Source organism: Antennarius striatus, chromosome 10 (assembly GCF_040054535.1).
Source record: "Antennarius striatus isolate MH-2024 chromosome 10, ASM4005453v1, whole genome shotgun sequence".
Lineage (NCBI taxonomy): Eukaryota > Metazoa > Chordata > Actinopteri > Lophiiformes > Antennariidae > Antennarius > Antennarius striatus.
Window position 1 is genome coordinate 18,933,885 of NC_090785.1, and position 16,547 is coordinate 18,950,431.

Below are 16,547 nucleotides of genomic sequence, written 5' to 3' on the forward strand. Positions count from 1 at the left end.
GAAAAAAAGTTGTGTTGATAGAAGTAAGGGACAGGTACATAGAAAGTGTGTCACTCTGAACACTCAAAAGCTTGACTGCTATTGAAAATGTCATTTGATACATAAAATAATCAAAATTCAGTTTTCATGGTACTCCAAGCTTTTGCATCCGCAAGGGTTCAAACTCAGGCTTTTGTTGGATGAAATCTGTGTCCAGACCCTTCACACATTTTTCATTCACACATTTCATTCTTTTTTTCTTCATTCATTCATGTGGAAGTCCCACAAACATGATCGTCATCTAAATGAGAAACCTCAAGCATTTTAGATGAGCACAAACATGCAGTAACTCATCAGATGACTGTTCACCCCCAGCCAAATAACAAATAACTTAATAGTGAGATGACCTTAGAAACTGACTGCTGGTTCCTACCAGTGTAATTCACTGTAAATGTCCGTGCTAGAAGATCTGGCAGAACTGCACAAAAGCCCCAGATCTGAAGGGACACGGATCTGACTGGTGTGTGTTTGCATAACGCTTGACTAGTGTCCTCATTTGCATATATATGTCAGTCTGTTATGTGTGTCAGTCTGCAGCGGTGCATACATCAGGGTCTGTGTCTGTGTGTGGGATTGAGTTCACAGGCTAGACCGCTCGACCTATATTAGCAGCACGGCTACTACTGACACGACACTGATCAACTCATTATGGGCCGTAATCCCTGCTCACACCCAACAAGCCCCTCCAGCAGACAGGCTGTGTTTGAGGCTCTGGATACACTTCAGGTAATGATGATAATACATTTTAATAAAACCACTGACATCTGGTCCAGTCCCTTCACCTGAGCTGAACTCTGACCTTAAGGTTCTTCTACCTCCAGTTTGATCAGAGTCTCAGGAGTTTCAGCCTTTGTGCCCAAAAGTTACAGCTGCTGCAAAATGATAAATGCACACATGCTAATATGTAGCTTAACAATGTGCTACTAGGAAAGAAGCCTGATGTCAAAAAGCTAAGTTAGTTGCTCTAAAACAGGTTAAGGCTACCAGCATAGCCACTAAAAGTTAATGGTCATGTCAGGTAAGATGGACGCAACAACATGTCTAAGACCAGGTTACTGAGGTGAGAGGTGTGTTTTATTAGTTCTAAAAAGGTGCTTGAAGTTTTATAAGTATTGGCTTGTTTTTCGACATGGCAGGTAGCCCGATTACTCAAGAAGTTATGGAAAGGTTTTGATGGACTGGTAGAATAAAGCCTTAGAGAGGATTCTTTACATTTTGAAGGTGATCCAGACCGTCAAGTCGATCTAGAATTTCATAAGAGACACCTAATCATGTTGGGTGTTGGGTGATTGTAATATTTAAATACATCTAACTTCATGGACTATGTTGACAATCCTTGTATAGAAGTTATTTCAGGACATCTCCATAAATTCAAACAAACATTAACGTCTGATCTGCTAACATTCTAGATTGGACGATCTCCAATGTTTATGTAGGGCTCATGGAAAATTCACCATCCGTCCGTCCATCCATCCATCCATCCATCCATGCATACATTCATCCATCCATTTTCTTGAAGACCAAACAGCCGGAATCATCTCCAGTTACCTTTCTGCTTTGTGGGTCACAGGTTAGGCTGGAGCTCATCCCAGCTGGCCACGGGCGAGACATGGGGTTCACCCTGGAAGTGACGCCAGCACATCGCGGCGTTAAGGAAAATTCACTAATGTAACATAATAAATAATGAAGTTCTAACAGCAGCTGAAACTCAAATGATTCAGTTGTCTTAATGACAGCTACTGATCTAACTAATAATGACGCCCATGCGATTCTAAAATCAATGTTTTCATGTTCAAAGACTCATGAGGATAAAACCAAATTGGGACCACTGCTTTTAGGTCAAATGAAATAATGAGAGGAGTCCTCTGGTTCAGGGTTGTGCACGGTCGTCTAGCTATATGTTGATTTAGTTTGCATGATAAGAATATAAGTTTAAAGTAATTATAATACTTACATAATTAGACTTAATGGTGACCTTAATAATGCTATAACCTCAAACTGTAAAATGAAAATCACCTAATAGTTTTAATGATAAACAATTCTGTCATTGTAGCTGACAATCATGATTATTAGCTTACGAAATACGTAAAATTTGTTGATGTGATTGTGTGACCCGGCATGATCTGTCATTATGTGAACACTTCCTGACATAATGACTGCATCAGTTCAAGTGAGTAACACAGTTACGAAGTGACACAGTTACGAAGACTCATAACTGCCAGTGTGACAGTTTTATAAGACCTGATTTGTCAGAAAGACCTTTTAAAATTTTTCTTCACTTTATGGAAAAGCTGAGCTGTGCTGCACCTGCCTGAGGTAACAGGACGGACTGCACCTTTCCCTGTCAGAGAAAGGTGCAGCACATTCTAACCATACATTTCGGAAGGAGTGGTATTGAATTCAAACATTTGTCAAACATTCCTTAAGTAATCTTTTTAAATTCTTCATGCATACATTTTAATCAAGCTATTTGTCTGTTGTTACCTTAAGTACATCCTGTACCGGAAGGTAAACCGGAGGATATATTTCATAAATGCATAAAAAGTTAATCACCGACATTTCCTCTAACTAAATACACTTTCTTGTAAGAAAATACACTGATAATTAGTTCACTTCAAATTATAAAGCCTGATCCTTGGCTGATTGTTGACGTTCATTTGTAAGAATGACTTTATTTCCATAAAATATGTACACATACTTATAATAGCAGTTTAACAGTTCTTGCATTAACAGTGTTGAATGATTCTTTATCCAGCTGTATCAATAGTTTTATTTCTCTTTACTGATGAATCATGATTAATAATCTGTTTTTTCCCCTGGTTCATCCAATAAAATTGACAAAATCTACTAAGATCATTCCTATTTTATTTTTTTAATTATATATTTTTTTACATTTCATTGTGCGGAAACATCCATCTCTGGTCTGGTTGGCCCCTGGCGGCCATCATCGGGGGGCCCCCCGCCCTGCTGGCCCTTCCGATCAGACAGGCTCCTGCCCCTGTCCCGACACCGAAACTGTTACGCGGCGAATGTTTTGTAACAGTTTCCCCTGAACCAATGAGAGCGGCTGCAGGACGTCACGTGACACGGTTTCTTTTACATAACCGTTTTTTTTTTTAAACTCCCTCTCTCCGCTGACAATAATATCCTTACCCCCAGCATGAAGGCGCAGTTCGGTCGGAGCCTCCCCGCAGTGAGCACGCTTGTGAATGGCGGCTGGGTTTGTGTAGGGCGCAGGTGAGGGGCGAGACGACCCGTGGGGATGTCCACGGACACGGAGAGCATGCTGCAGCTCGCGGCAGAGGCTTTCCAGTCGAGAAACTTTGACCTAGCAGCGGACATCTACGAATGTCAGCTGGCGGGGGTCCGGGACGCGGAGAGCCGGCAGGAGCTGATGGTCAGGCGGGCGGACGCGCTCGTGTTCGGGGGCAAACTCACGGAAGCCTTCGATGTGTACCGACGAGCCGCGGAGACGGAGCGACTGAGACCGGGTGACCTGTCCAACCTGGTGGAGTACCTGTCGGTCAGCATCCGGAAGCAGGACGCAGGGTGCAGGCAGGGCAGAAGCCCGCGGACAGGAGAGGAGACCGGGGCAGGGTGGCCGGCGGCGGCCGGGGCGACGTGGAGCCGCTACGAAGACCTGTCCTGTGGGATCTGTCTGAGCTTTCTGTTCGAGCCGGTGACTCTGCCCTGCGGACACTGCTTCTGTAAAGCCTGCCTGGAGAAGGAGAGGAAGGAGAGAGCGGCCGTGTGCAGGGAGTGCAGGGACAGTTCCAGGCTGGTGGACCTCCAGAGGTGCAGGGTCAACGTGGTCCTCAGCAGCCTGCTGGCCAAGTGGTTCCCCAGCCTGCACCAGGCCTGCCTGCTGCGGAGGGAGGGCAACGGGCTGTACGGTGAGAGGAAGATGGAAGCAGCTCTGGACAAGTATAATCAAGCCGTGTTGAAAGGTAGGAGAATGAAAAGGAAACTTTTTACATGCATCTTATTAGTTAGGCAGGAAAGGCTTCCACTGCTGGGAGACTGTTGAGTCTAATCTGTGTCAGTTGTGTTTGTGGTACTCTGACATCACGCCAGGAGACTTGACAGGAAGACATCATTACTGAACAATATTAATGTTTGGCATGTTTCTGTTTATGTTCTGGACTGTGACTGGATCAGGCGGTGTCTGCTTGGGTCTGACCGCTGAAGGCAGTGTGTTGGGTAACAGGGTTTTATACACTGGGCCACTGGACCAAACATTGCGTAAGCACCACTCTGCTTCTCAGCTCTCTCAGCTCTTTCATTGTGTAACGTGAGTTATTCAAGCAAATGTGGGTCAAGGTTGCAGTTCAAAGCTATGGATTGGAGCATGTTCACACAGCAGGAACAGAAGTTCTGGTGGTGATGTGGTGGAACCGGTGAGCCGGAACCGGCAGACAGACATTGTCTTATGTCTAAACCCATGAAACTTTGTAGAAGATTGGGCTTGTAATGAGAACGAACCTGAAGAGGCAGATTCAGATGTTTCTACTTTTTCAATTGCTGCAAATTCATTTTTAAGATTTTTAAAAAATCTTAAATAGGGAGCCTTGAAAGTTGGAGTAGATCATTTAACACAATTGTTGTGTAGGAGTCGGAACGTTTTGTCTGACCTCTAATTAGAACCTGTTGGTTCAGTAGTCACAATCTTTTTCTCCATGTCTCCCTCTTTAACTAGAATATATTTAATTCTTTAAATTTAAATGATATAACTTTCCTATCGTGGACATGTCTGTATTTATCCTGTACCATATGAGTTTGTTTGTCAGGTAGTCACCAGTTATGTGAACTGGTGATGGAATTCTAGACAGAATTCACCCAGCAGCACAGGAAATGCTGATTTGTCTGAAACACGTTTTGTCCTCCTCCTCAACTTAAGGTCTAGACTTCAGGTCCAGGTGTCCTCATGATGAAACCTGACTTTAGATGATGTGTATACAGCAGACTTGTAGGAGGGCAGGCAGCCCGTGTAGGGAACGGTCAGCCTCAGTGGAGGTGTGCTGTCTGAGCACTCATGTTATGAACAGGTCACCTGACATGACTTAATTTGTGTTAGCTCACGCTGTTCACAGGCTGGTTGTGTAACTGTGGAGTTACTCATTTGTATGTCATATGAAGTAGACCACAGTGTTCCTGGCAGATCAGTAGATAGTTGACACAAGTTTGAATTCTGGGAAAGTTTTTGGCTCTAATGGATCCCCACAAGTCAGGTGGTTGTCTGTCTATGGAGCTGCTCAAGCATCAACACATGACTGGTTTAGATGAGCAGTGCCCACAGGAGCTATTTGCAGGTCTTAGTCTGTGAACCACAGGATGATCTGGTGTGACTCAAAACACAAACACATTTTCAAACATGTTGCTGAGAAAAAAATGGCATGCCTGTTTTATTTTGGATTGACAAGTTTGGTAACTGTTGTGCCTCTCAGAACTGGCTGATATCAGATGTTGATCTGTGATCCAGTTGGAAAATTGAAGGTGTTGGGTATTCAGGGAAGACACACAATCACTAATGGAACAACCTAAGTGAGCATTTGATGCAAGTCAGTGTGTGTGTTGAATCAACACGGGAACGGTACTTGGCGTACTCTTAGTTTCTGTTGTTTAAATGATCCTAGTTATGAATGCATTTTATGGAAACACATTCAAAAACAAAGTCTGCTCACTTTCATGGTGTTTGTACCGGTAAGACTCTTGTTACAGGGCTCTGTGGAGTTTTAGTGTCTTATTCAGAGTTTTATTGAATTTAACATCACAATATTTATGCAATCAGCAGTTATGGTGAGTCTCTAGGGCCTCTATAATTAAAGTTATAATTAGATCTGGCATGTAGGTGTGTGTGTGTGATTGTGTATGTGTGTGTGTGTGTGTGAGTGTGTGTGTTTGGCAGCCTTTGTAAAATGATACCTCTCCCTTGGGACATCTCCTGTACCAGCACTTAAGGCTTTTGAAATTTAGCTATCGATTAACTAAATTGTTGGCGGTCAAAAACTGTAAAAATGCTTACGAGTGATTCCCACAGGGGTAGCTGCAGCGTTTACACAATGTTTGTAGTTATGAAACTTAGAATCTAGGTGACCTTGATATGGCAGCATAGTTTTGCTAAGTGGAATTATTTCATAACATGTTTTATAATGTTAACCGAGCTATGCTCTCATAAATATCGTCATTAATTTTGACCCATGATTCAGCTTTCAAGTCATAAAATAAACAAGTTCTGGTATTTCTTTCTTTTTACAATGAAGAGTTACATAAGTATGGACAGAAAGAAAAGGTTGAAATCGGTTAATAATTGATTGTAACTCTAGAGCTGCCCTTGACTGCATGTTAAAAAAATCATATTATAACCAAAGTAAAGATGATATTTCTTATTGATTTATTGACAAATTTTTGCATTTTTGAAAAAGCCAGAAAAGCACCAAATAAATGATTGCAGCTGAAAGCTATGTGCTGTATGTTAGATGTTTGTTTCTATGGTTATCCTGAAGTGTCAGTGATCATTTTTATCAGTTTTAATTGTTCACAGGAGTGTGGCTTGATATCAGCAAATCAGCAACCAGCTCTTCTGGTGTCAAGCTATCATTATTATACCAGACTTTGATTATCAGTTGACTTTTACTTTGTTCGCTGCTGATAATCCATGAAGCCTACCTAACAACCACCTAACTTTGTCTCCTCAGCACCCATGGACCACGTACTGTTCAGTAATCGGGCTCAGATCCACTCCAGTCTCAAACACTATGACAAGGCTCTGAGAGATGCCGAGATGGCCTGTAGACTCATGCCCCACTGGTCCAAGGTATGGAAGTAAACTGTGTACAATGTTCTAAATACATACATGTAAAACAGGCATTAGTTAAAAGGTTGTGCGTCTTCCTCACCTCCTGCAGACTCGTCTTCGTAAAGCCCAGGCCCTCGTGTCCCTGGGCAGGACGGACGAGGCTCTGAGGGAGTACCTGGTGTGTCTGTCCATAGAGCCTGACTGTAGACTGGCCAAGACGGAGGTTCATAAGGTGAATCCAGTTTGGAAATAAAGTTGCCACACAAGCTGATACCACTTTAAATTGTATCTGTTAAAAGGGAAAAACTCTACAAACTTAATAATACACATAGTGTTTTATATTTACAACAATAGCCTAGACACAAATGCAGAACTCAGACATGGGGTCGATGAATAAACAAGAACGTGTGGTTCACATTAAATTTAAATTAAAGAAAAAAAGACTTTGCTAAGAAGGAGGGCAAGGTAGTCACACCCCGTAGGCACAGACATCATAGACAGGGGAGACGAGAACAGTGAGAACATGAAGGAGAACAGGGAGGAACCGACTAATCCTGACACGCTCCGATGAGTCCCACAATCTACTGCACTCAGGAACTAATCCTTTTGTGCTCCTTTAGAGAGCATTTGAGGCTCTCCTATCATTAAAAATACCTGAAGAACAGATCGATCACATCGCTGTCTGTTTGTCTCCTTTCAGCTCCTCAGCGATCTGTTGGCTCCAGTCTCCGATCAGGTCCCTGAACACATCTCAGACTACTCCACTTCTCTTCCTGTCAGAGAGCACATCAAGAGCAGCAAGTCCGCCCCCTCCCAGGTGAGAAACGCTCTGGTTCTGGTTCCAGCAGTTACAAAATCTACTCTGAGGAGGCGTGCAGTTTCACCATCCTCTCCTTCCACCTGTATTTTACTCTCAGGTCTTTACTCCCAGCTCATTGTTGCCAGCGTTCAGCCTTGACTGGAACTTTCCTCCTGCTGCGCCTGAAAGGTCACAGAGCTCTGAGGTCAAAGGTAAAGTAGAGCCTAAGATCAAGAGGCTCGATTGCTGTCTCCCCATCAAACGAAAATGGAGGAGCAATGAGGAGGAGGAGGAAGCAGACAAGGGAGGACAGGAGAGGAGCGATTGTCACAAGAGGTCGAAGTCTGGTGAGCTGCTGAACTTCCTGCTCCAAGATGCTTGATGCTAACATACCTGCTGTCTGTTAGCATCTCTTATGTCGTGTGTTGTGTTTTATAATCTGTTCATTCAGAACCAGCAGAGGAGACTGACTTGGCTACAGGGGTCGGTGACATCATGGACCCCTCAGATCTGGAGTGTTCTCTGTGTATGAGGTGAGATTAGCTTTAAAGGGTTACTTAAGCTATATATATATTCTATATACCTTTGGGATTTGAATTAAAAATACACCTCGACTCATGTTCTGCTCAGACTCTTCTACGAGCCGGTGACGACTCCGTGTGGACACACATTCTGTCTCCAGTGTCTGGAGAGGTGTCTGGACCACAACCCCAAGTGTCCACTCTGTAAAGAGGAGCTGTCTGAGGTGTGTGGTGTCAACCTGTCCTGTTACATCCTAACTTACATCAGCTCATAAAGCACCAGTATGGTATTATCCACCTGTCTTTTTTCTTTAAACCCTATCTCTGCTGTCCTCACCGCCGAGCTGATTGGGTGGTCTTTCATAAAGTAACATGATTCCAGGGGTTGAGCCGGAGCTAAAAACAGAGATGGTGACCTACCACGTCTGTAGTGATGTAACTAATTAGGAAAAAAAAATTGTATAACGCCGTTGACACAGATGTCTTATAGGTCAGGATGGAGTGCTTGGGGGTGGTACCTCCCTGGAATAATGTTTAATAAGATCCAATGATTCCAGATGACAAATGTAGAGCAGCTCTTACCCTCCAGGGGCAGATTTCATTTCTCTATGCTTCTGCCAGTGGACATGTGGATCAATAATAGTCTCTTTTCTTTGTGTGTCTCTACAGTACTTGGCACAGAGGCAGTATTGTAAGACAGTGCTAATGGAGAACCTGATATCCAAGTTTCTTCCGTCTGAGCTCAAAGAAAGACAAAAAGTTCATCAGGAAGAGATTGCTGAGCTCTCCAAGTAAGTTTGTCCTCCACTCTGCTCCCGTATCTCTTCATCAGGTGGTTCTTCCTCTTTATCTGCCCCCGCTCCTTTGTGTTGGACTATATCTGAGTGGCGTAAACCTCTGCTCTGCTGTTTGACCTACTGACCTACTGGAGACGATACGTCTGACCCACTAACCTCTGTCTTTACATGTGGCATCACTTCCTGGGGGCGGAGCCTGACTCACATAAACAGCCTCTCATAAACTGGAGCACAACATTCCCAGAGCAACCGCTAAACTTATTTTGGTGTTTGTTATTTGAGTTAAATAGCTCATATTTTGGGAAATTTAAAATTTATTTATTCATATAAAAATATGCCTTTTGTTTATTTGACAATTTAATGAAATACATTTTTTTTCAAATTGATTAAATGCAGTTGTTTTCGCACAAACTTTGATACATTTTTTGATGTGTTTTCTCACATTAAGCATAATCACTCTGTACAAATTTAAGAGAATTTTATTGAAGCATTTGTTTATTTCACATAATGTATTAGATTGTCAAGCAAAATGAAAATGCATGAGAAGAAATACAATAATGAAACAGAGCCAAACAAATTCAGGACACTAACCCCCCCTCCCAACCCCCCAACAAAAAAAGAAGAACGATTCCTCTATTGCTCTTGTTTATAAAATGTATACACATTTAAAACATTTACACATTCATACAAACAAATGATTGTCCTCACATACACTTCTAACATATATTAACACACACACACACACACACACACACACACACACACACACACACACACACACACACACACACACACATACGCAAGTGTAATAACAGTGCCACCTAGCAAAGGGCAGGCACCCCACTTCTGATGAAATCTGTTTCAATTTTTGTGTATTTATGTCGACCTTTATGACTTCAAAAGCATACAAAAATTATTTAATCATTTCTAAGGAAATGAAACCTTTATAAATGGATGAACTGGAGAGGGAGCCGTTACTCTGTACAATGGTGACGTAACATTGGAGTGGTGCCTCTTCATTTACAGTTGCTGCTACATGATGTTCTTGTGTCTTGCTCAAACTATTACACATTTACAGTACATTAGCATGTAGATGGCTATGGGATGAAACCTGTTCTTGTAAAAGGTTCTTTATATTCTTCACCACATTACAGACCCTCTCCTTTATTTCTCTGCTGCAGTCTAAACAAGAATGTGCCTATATTTGTGTGCACCATGGCCTTCCCCACCGTCCCATGTCCTCTCCACATCTTCGAGCCTTGCTACAGACTGATGATCCGCAGATGCATGGAGACGGGAACCAAACTCTTTGGCATGTGTCTGGGAGATGACCTCAAAGGGTCAGTGCTGACAGTGTGTACCGATGTGTTTATGGTTGTGTGTTTAATCCCTGACTGTCTGAAATAACCTACTGTTCTTCCACTTCTTCTAGATTTGCAGAATATGGATGTCTGCTGGAGATTCGCGATGTGAAATTCTTCTCCGACGGCCGTTCGGTCGTGGACACCATCGGCCGACGGAGGTTCAAAGTGGTCCACCACAGCGAGAGGGATGGATACAACATAGCAGACATAGAGTACCTGGAGGATGTTATGGTGAGCAGGAGAGGAGGGAGAGGGCTGGACAGAAGCATCGATATAGGGGCAGGAGGTGAAGATTGAGAAAGACATCGCGGCTTATGTGTGTGTGTGTGTGTGTGTGCAGGTCGAGGGTGCAGCAGAGCAGGAGCTGCGTTCCCTGCATGACACGGTGTATGACCAGGCCCTGGTGTGGCTCAACTCCCTGAAGACAGAACAGAAGGAACGCATCGAAGGACACTTTGGGCCGATGCCTGGCAAAGACTCACAGCTTCAGGTACATAGAGGAGGGTCCAGGAAAAAGACAGATGCTAACTGCATGGGAATGTTACTTCAGGTTTGGCAGTCAGTTCATCTGCTCTTTATCATCCAGTAACACACGCGATAAGATGTTAGAATCTCTTGTGCCAGAACTCAAGGTAAAACACATTCAGGAGCCCTCGCCCAAACTAAACTAGTAAGCTAGCTAACTTGTCGACAAGCTGCCAGTCGATGGTCAAACACGAAACCTATCAAAGGCATTAAATCAAGTCAACTGCACTTGTGGAAAGTTCTTTGAAGACCTTTCACCTCCCATCCAATAGGCGTCTTGAGTTCTGAGCTGATTTCATCTTCAGTTCTGAACTGATGAAACCTCTTGGATTAGAGGTGAAATGTCTCCAGGTCCAGTTGACTTGATTTAATGCTTCTGGTTAACTTGACTTGGATGAAGGAGAACCTTCATAGACAGCAGGTCATTGGGGTTATCAAGTGGGCACCTTTCTTCATCCAGGTTTTGTTGTCTGGCCCACGACGCCTCAGAAAGGCTCAACAGAGACAACCAGCTTTCTGGAAAAAAAAAAGCCATTACTGATCTAAAACTGACAACGATCTACTTTGTCGAACCTTTAAACCCCTCTCACGGTCTCTTTGTTTTCCTCCTGGCAGACCGGTCCCAACGGTCCTTCGTGGTGTTGGTGGTTACTCGCCGTTCTTCCGTTAGAAGGTCGGGCTCAGCTGCCCTTCCTGGCCCTCACCTCCCTGAAGGATCGCCTCAGCGGCATCCGTAAGATTCTGCTCTTCATGGCCCACAGTCGGCACCGGTGAAAGACTCTTGAGGAACGTAACACCCCGGCCCCAGAGCCCACCGCTGCAGCAGTCGACCTGCTTCTGGTCCCCTTGATGCACAAAGAGCTGACGTTGAAGCTGCTTCACCGTAAATCCAGTCAGCAGCGTTTGACTGCGTTCATACTGGAACGGCAAAGATAATAAAGAGCTGAACAAATAGATGTTAGATAAACGTTCTGTAGAGAAACCCACCCCTGATTAGAGCTCCAGTGTGTTCAGACAGGAAGGAGCTCCTCGCCACATGACCGATGTCACCAACTATCTCCTACTTCATGATTTTATCTGTTTGTCCAACATGTGCGCTGCTGCCTTTCTTGTCCTCCATTTTTGAAATTCTTTGTTCTTCCTCTTACGTACATGTTGGACAAACCAAAAATAAATAAAGTAAAATAAACAATATCAACACTCATATCAGAGTAAAAACACACATTAGAGCATGACGTGTGTGAGTGAACTGGGCTGCCTGTCTGAACATAACTTGGAAGCAAAGACAAATTTCCAGTTCAACCAATCAATTTGCTCAAGCTGCTTGTCTTTAAATACAGTATACTTGTTAATTCTGCAAGAGACCAAATATTGAATTTGCCTTTTGTGTAAATGCCCTGTATAAGTGTTAATGTTTTAAAATAATCTTTTTTTTCCCTTTCGGTTGGATCTACATTCTGTAAGTGAACTGTTTTGGACTGAGCCTGAGCACCAGTGTGCTACATGGCTCTTTTGTGTTTTATTCATCCTTTTTTTATTTGTTGGAATTTTTTAATTTATTTTTTCATTATTTATGCATGCAGTGAGAATGTTTACATTTCACAGAAAGAGATCCTGCACTGCCCATGTTCCAAAGGCTTTCCTAACTTCACATTTAATTCTGAAAATCAGCAGTAATGTCCCATTAAGGCTCACAACCCACAAGAGAGAAAAGAAGTCACAGAGACTTAAACTTATTTAGATTCCCTCTATTACTGAGATGCTTATACTTACTGGCATGCAGAGAGACTGTCAGGGTTACAGAAAGCAACACCTTGGCTTCTGATCCCATTCTGTCAAAACATTTATTCAGCATTTATCCTGACTTATTTGCCACATTAAATAAGGGAAATCCACTTTGGCTACACTATGCTGCTGCATGGGTCTGATTGATGCTTGCTAAGTTCAAGTCAGTGCCTTCAATCCTCAGAATAACATGGTGTGGTGTTAAGTACTGCACACCATCCTCATTTTAGGTTCATTTCCCCCCTAATGGAGATTTATCCATTTCCCAAACACGATTTCAATGAAAGGAAATGATCTCAAATGGGAATAAAAAAAGAAAAGAAAGCACATTCTGAGGAAGCAACAATACAGAGGCCTTGCTGACAGCTGTGACCTGACTGTTGATGACTAATCTCTGGACAATACAGGAGATTGTTAGGCTTTGCCTTCATAATCTTGTTTTTATATGTGTTGGTTGCATTTTCTGTATTTGATCATTTTCTTCCATTACTGGTGTGTTTGTCTCGTTTCATGTCAAACATTGTCCTGTTTGAAGGAGCCAAAGTCATTCAATATCAAGCGTATAGTATTTTCCCAGTGATGCCATAGTTGTTCATTTCTGGCAATTTTACCAATGAAATAACAAAAGTGGTTGAAATCCCTCCCGCCTACGTGACATGTTTGCCCTTGTGATGTTTTCTAACACTAACCACTAAAAAGCTTGGATCAAATAGCTCAAACTGGGCAAAAAATGAGGATGGACATTTTTCAAAATTAAAGCCAAATGTAAAAGCTTTCAATGAAAATGTTCAAAGGGGAAATCCACCTGAAAAAAATAGCTTTTCACATTTTATCTCTATGAATTATGAACTTCAGTAAAAATTCAAACCAAACAGTAGAATCCCCTCAAATTGATTCTTTCTGCTTTGACTGTAAAACCACACAATGTCTGGCTTCAAAGCGATATCTTCATGTTGTTGTTCATGTGTGACAGTTCTAGTGCCTTACGTTAGACTTGTTTTTGATGTGTCAACTGATTTGCGGCTGTGATGTTTAGTGCCACCATAGATTCTCAGAAAACAACTCCACGTCACACAGTTTTCTGAAATAAATTCCAACCTGATCCAAGACGAGATAAATCCGCCTTATGAAAACTGTTCTGCCTTAGATACTCGTCAGTTTGAAATTATGTCATTTTTTGCGTTCGGATGCATAGGATCCTCTCCTGTAGTAATAATAATACAAGGAGCACAGAGGAGTTAAGAAGGGAAACGCTGTCCCAAACCTCTTCCGCTAATCTCTGTAATTACAATTACGAAAACTCAAAAAGGTACAGAGTTATTCTGCAGGTTCATCTCCAGTCAGTTGAAATGAAAATAAAGATGTAAAATATAAGCAAACTGAAATTTTACCTCCAAGGAACAGATTTTTAGAAATAAGCTTATTATTGATGTTGCCGAGGCTTAGAAGAGCAATAAATGAAATTTGTCTAATTATTTTTGTGTTAGATTGAATACGTTTCCTTGAAGAAATCACATAATGGATATTAATGAAGTTGTCATTTTTACCATTGCTAACACTTCCACAATAGTGTACAGTCTGTAATTGAAGCAAATTCAGCTTTAAAATAAGAGTAATGGCAGAAACGACATCTTTGTTCTAAATTTGTGGAAATGGAATAATGTGGTGACGTCCAGTGGATTATCTCAGATATGCTTTAAGTGGAACTTGTATTGATCTTACTGGATAGATTAGAGCTGCAGTTTTACTTTTAATGATATCATTTTAGACATTTTCTTGCACTCATGACAAAAAATCCACTTTATTTGCTATTTTTTTTATTAAGCTATGCAAAAATAGTAAGATGGAGCATCTTGACTTTTCAGAATTCAGTCGCTGATACGTTATAATTGAAGTCGCTCTGATACCCTGCTGGGGAACTAGCTCTGAGAAAGGGAAACATGTGCTTCCAAACTGCGTTAACTTCCTGTCAGTGATGTCTCATCTGTTGTCATTTACAGTCCAAACAACAACATTTATCATCTGTGCTTTCAAATGCCCTTTTATTTTTAAAATAAATTTGTGCTCATATGAAAATATAATCTTCTCATACAAATTGTCTCTTGTCTCTTGAAACTACTAAACTGTTTGGTTCAGGGTTTGTGTGTGATGTATCTGATACTCGTCCTAAATGAAAATTAAGAAAATGGAGACTTTCTTTCCTGACAATTTGAACAGCTTCATGGAAACAAAGTGTGTGATCTCCTGTGTTGTCTAATGTTCAAGTGAGTTCATTAAAACATTTGATAAATAACTCTGGTCTGAGACTTCTCTTCATGCCAACAGGCTTTAGGGTTTGCAGAAGATATTGTAATCAACATCAGACTTTCCCAGTCCAGTGCCAATCAACAGCTTGTGATTAAAAGTAAAGAAGGAAATCGATGCATGACACCAACCTTTGTGATTGCTTGTATCCTGGCAACCCGTGGCAACAAGAATCAGTTCTCTTACTGAAGGACTAACCTGTGAATTGGGGTCAGTGTCTCGTGGTTGCTAATCGCCTGCCTGATAACTGATGTCTGGCAGGGTTGGAGTCTCGTAACACCGGCTCGTGTATTCACGTGGGCCGCCAGCCTAGAGTTGTTGCTCTTGGTGAGGAAGTCCTGTTGTGAACCTGTTATCTAACAACTCACATTAAGTGTTAACATTTGGGTCAAGAAAACACGCCTCTGACGTTCTCTGGAGGACGGTCTGCTAACCAATGACGGACACACATTACCGCAGAAAAGGCCTGCGGCGATCGGCTGTTGACACAGAGAGGATCGAGATTTCAAAATTTGGCATCAAATCCAGTGAAACTGGCTGCTTGTGTCTCCAACAAGCTTGAGCTGTGCACACGCTGAAAAGAATTTCACAGGGGAAGCTGAACAGACAGGAATACAGTTTATGCAAGAGATGCAAATGTAGGTCAGACGTTTAGAGGTAGAAACTTTCAGGGAGGCAAGAAAAGAGACAAACTCCTGGAAAACGGAGACATAAAGGGGAGACGAGATGATGTGTGAAGGGAAGAGAAGTGCCTGCTCACCTTTCTGGCTCACTCTTAATTTGTTGTTCATTACTATAATTACCCTGCAGATTAACGTGTCTAGCTCCTTCCATCTGCAGGAGGACTCAGGGAGGTCTGAAGGCCGGCCTGCTCGCGCCAATCCAGTGCCACTAAATATAGATTCATAGAGGCGCTGAGGAGACCGGCGGTTTGAGAACTGGTTTCCAAGATATTTCCTGTTTATGCAAATGAGCTCGCTCACCCTAACTTAAAGTCATTCAAGTGTTTTCATTTAAATGATCTGAATAATTATTCAATGACAAACAAGTAAAAACTGAGAGTTGATGGAGCATACGTAATGTAAACCCATAACTACAGCATTTACAGGCTGTTAAAAACACCAGCAACGTGGCTGATAGGGAGTCTACGCCTCGCCTGGAAATAAGTCAACATCTAATAAATCAGCTTCAGTTGCACTGTTCAAATTTAGCATGCATGCTAAACTTTGCGTCTATGGTTAAAGACAAAATGCAAAAATCTACTGGCATCTTCATAATGAATATTTTAGCATATTGGTGTTAGTATTTAGCTGCTAGAGTTCCTCCTATTTGAAAGAAAATCATAAATATGTGTCCTTAATGAGGTGTTTCTTTATTTTTTTTTATTGAAATTCACTTTATCCTCAAAGACATGAGTAAACAACCATTATCCCCTTTAAAATGTAAAATGAATGTAATGTTCACTTGTGACTTCACGCAAGTTCTTCAAGGATAATTAACACAATACTCTCCATTGCCCTTCGGCGTGACAGAGTTCTCTGAAAGGCTGCAGAGCATTTTAGTTTCCTTCAGTTCTTTATCTTGGTTTGAAGGCCTTGCAGTCTGGGCCGCTGTTCT

The 16,547-nt window shown here is 42.1% G+C and overlaps 1 protein-coding gene across 1 annotated transcript; it reads left to right on the forward strand.

The window, feature by feature from the left end:
* Positions 1-3,026: 3,026 nt before the first annotated feature.
* On the forward strand, positions 3,027-14,933 carry LOC137602685 (LON peptidase N-terminal domain and RING finger protein 3-like). Its single transcript, XM_068325614.1, has 12 exons — positions 3,027-3,986; positions 6,735-6,853; positions 6,945-7,067; positions 7,536-7,652; positions 7,753-7,981; positions 8,086-8,167; positions 8,265-8,379; positions 8,825-8,946; positions 10,134-10,292; positions 10,385-10,547; positions 10,657-10,806; positions 11,457-14,933. Exons 1-12 carry the CDS (start codon positions 3,302-3,304, stop codon positions 11,613-11,615), a joined length of 2,223 nt encoding a protein of 740 aa, XP_068181715.1. The 5' UTR covers positions 3,027-3,301; the 3' UTR covers positions 11,616-14,933.
* Positions 14,934-16,547: the final 1,614 nt, after the last annotated feature.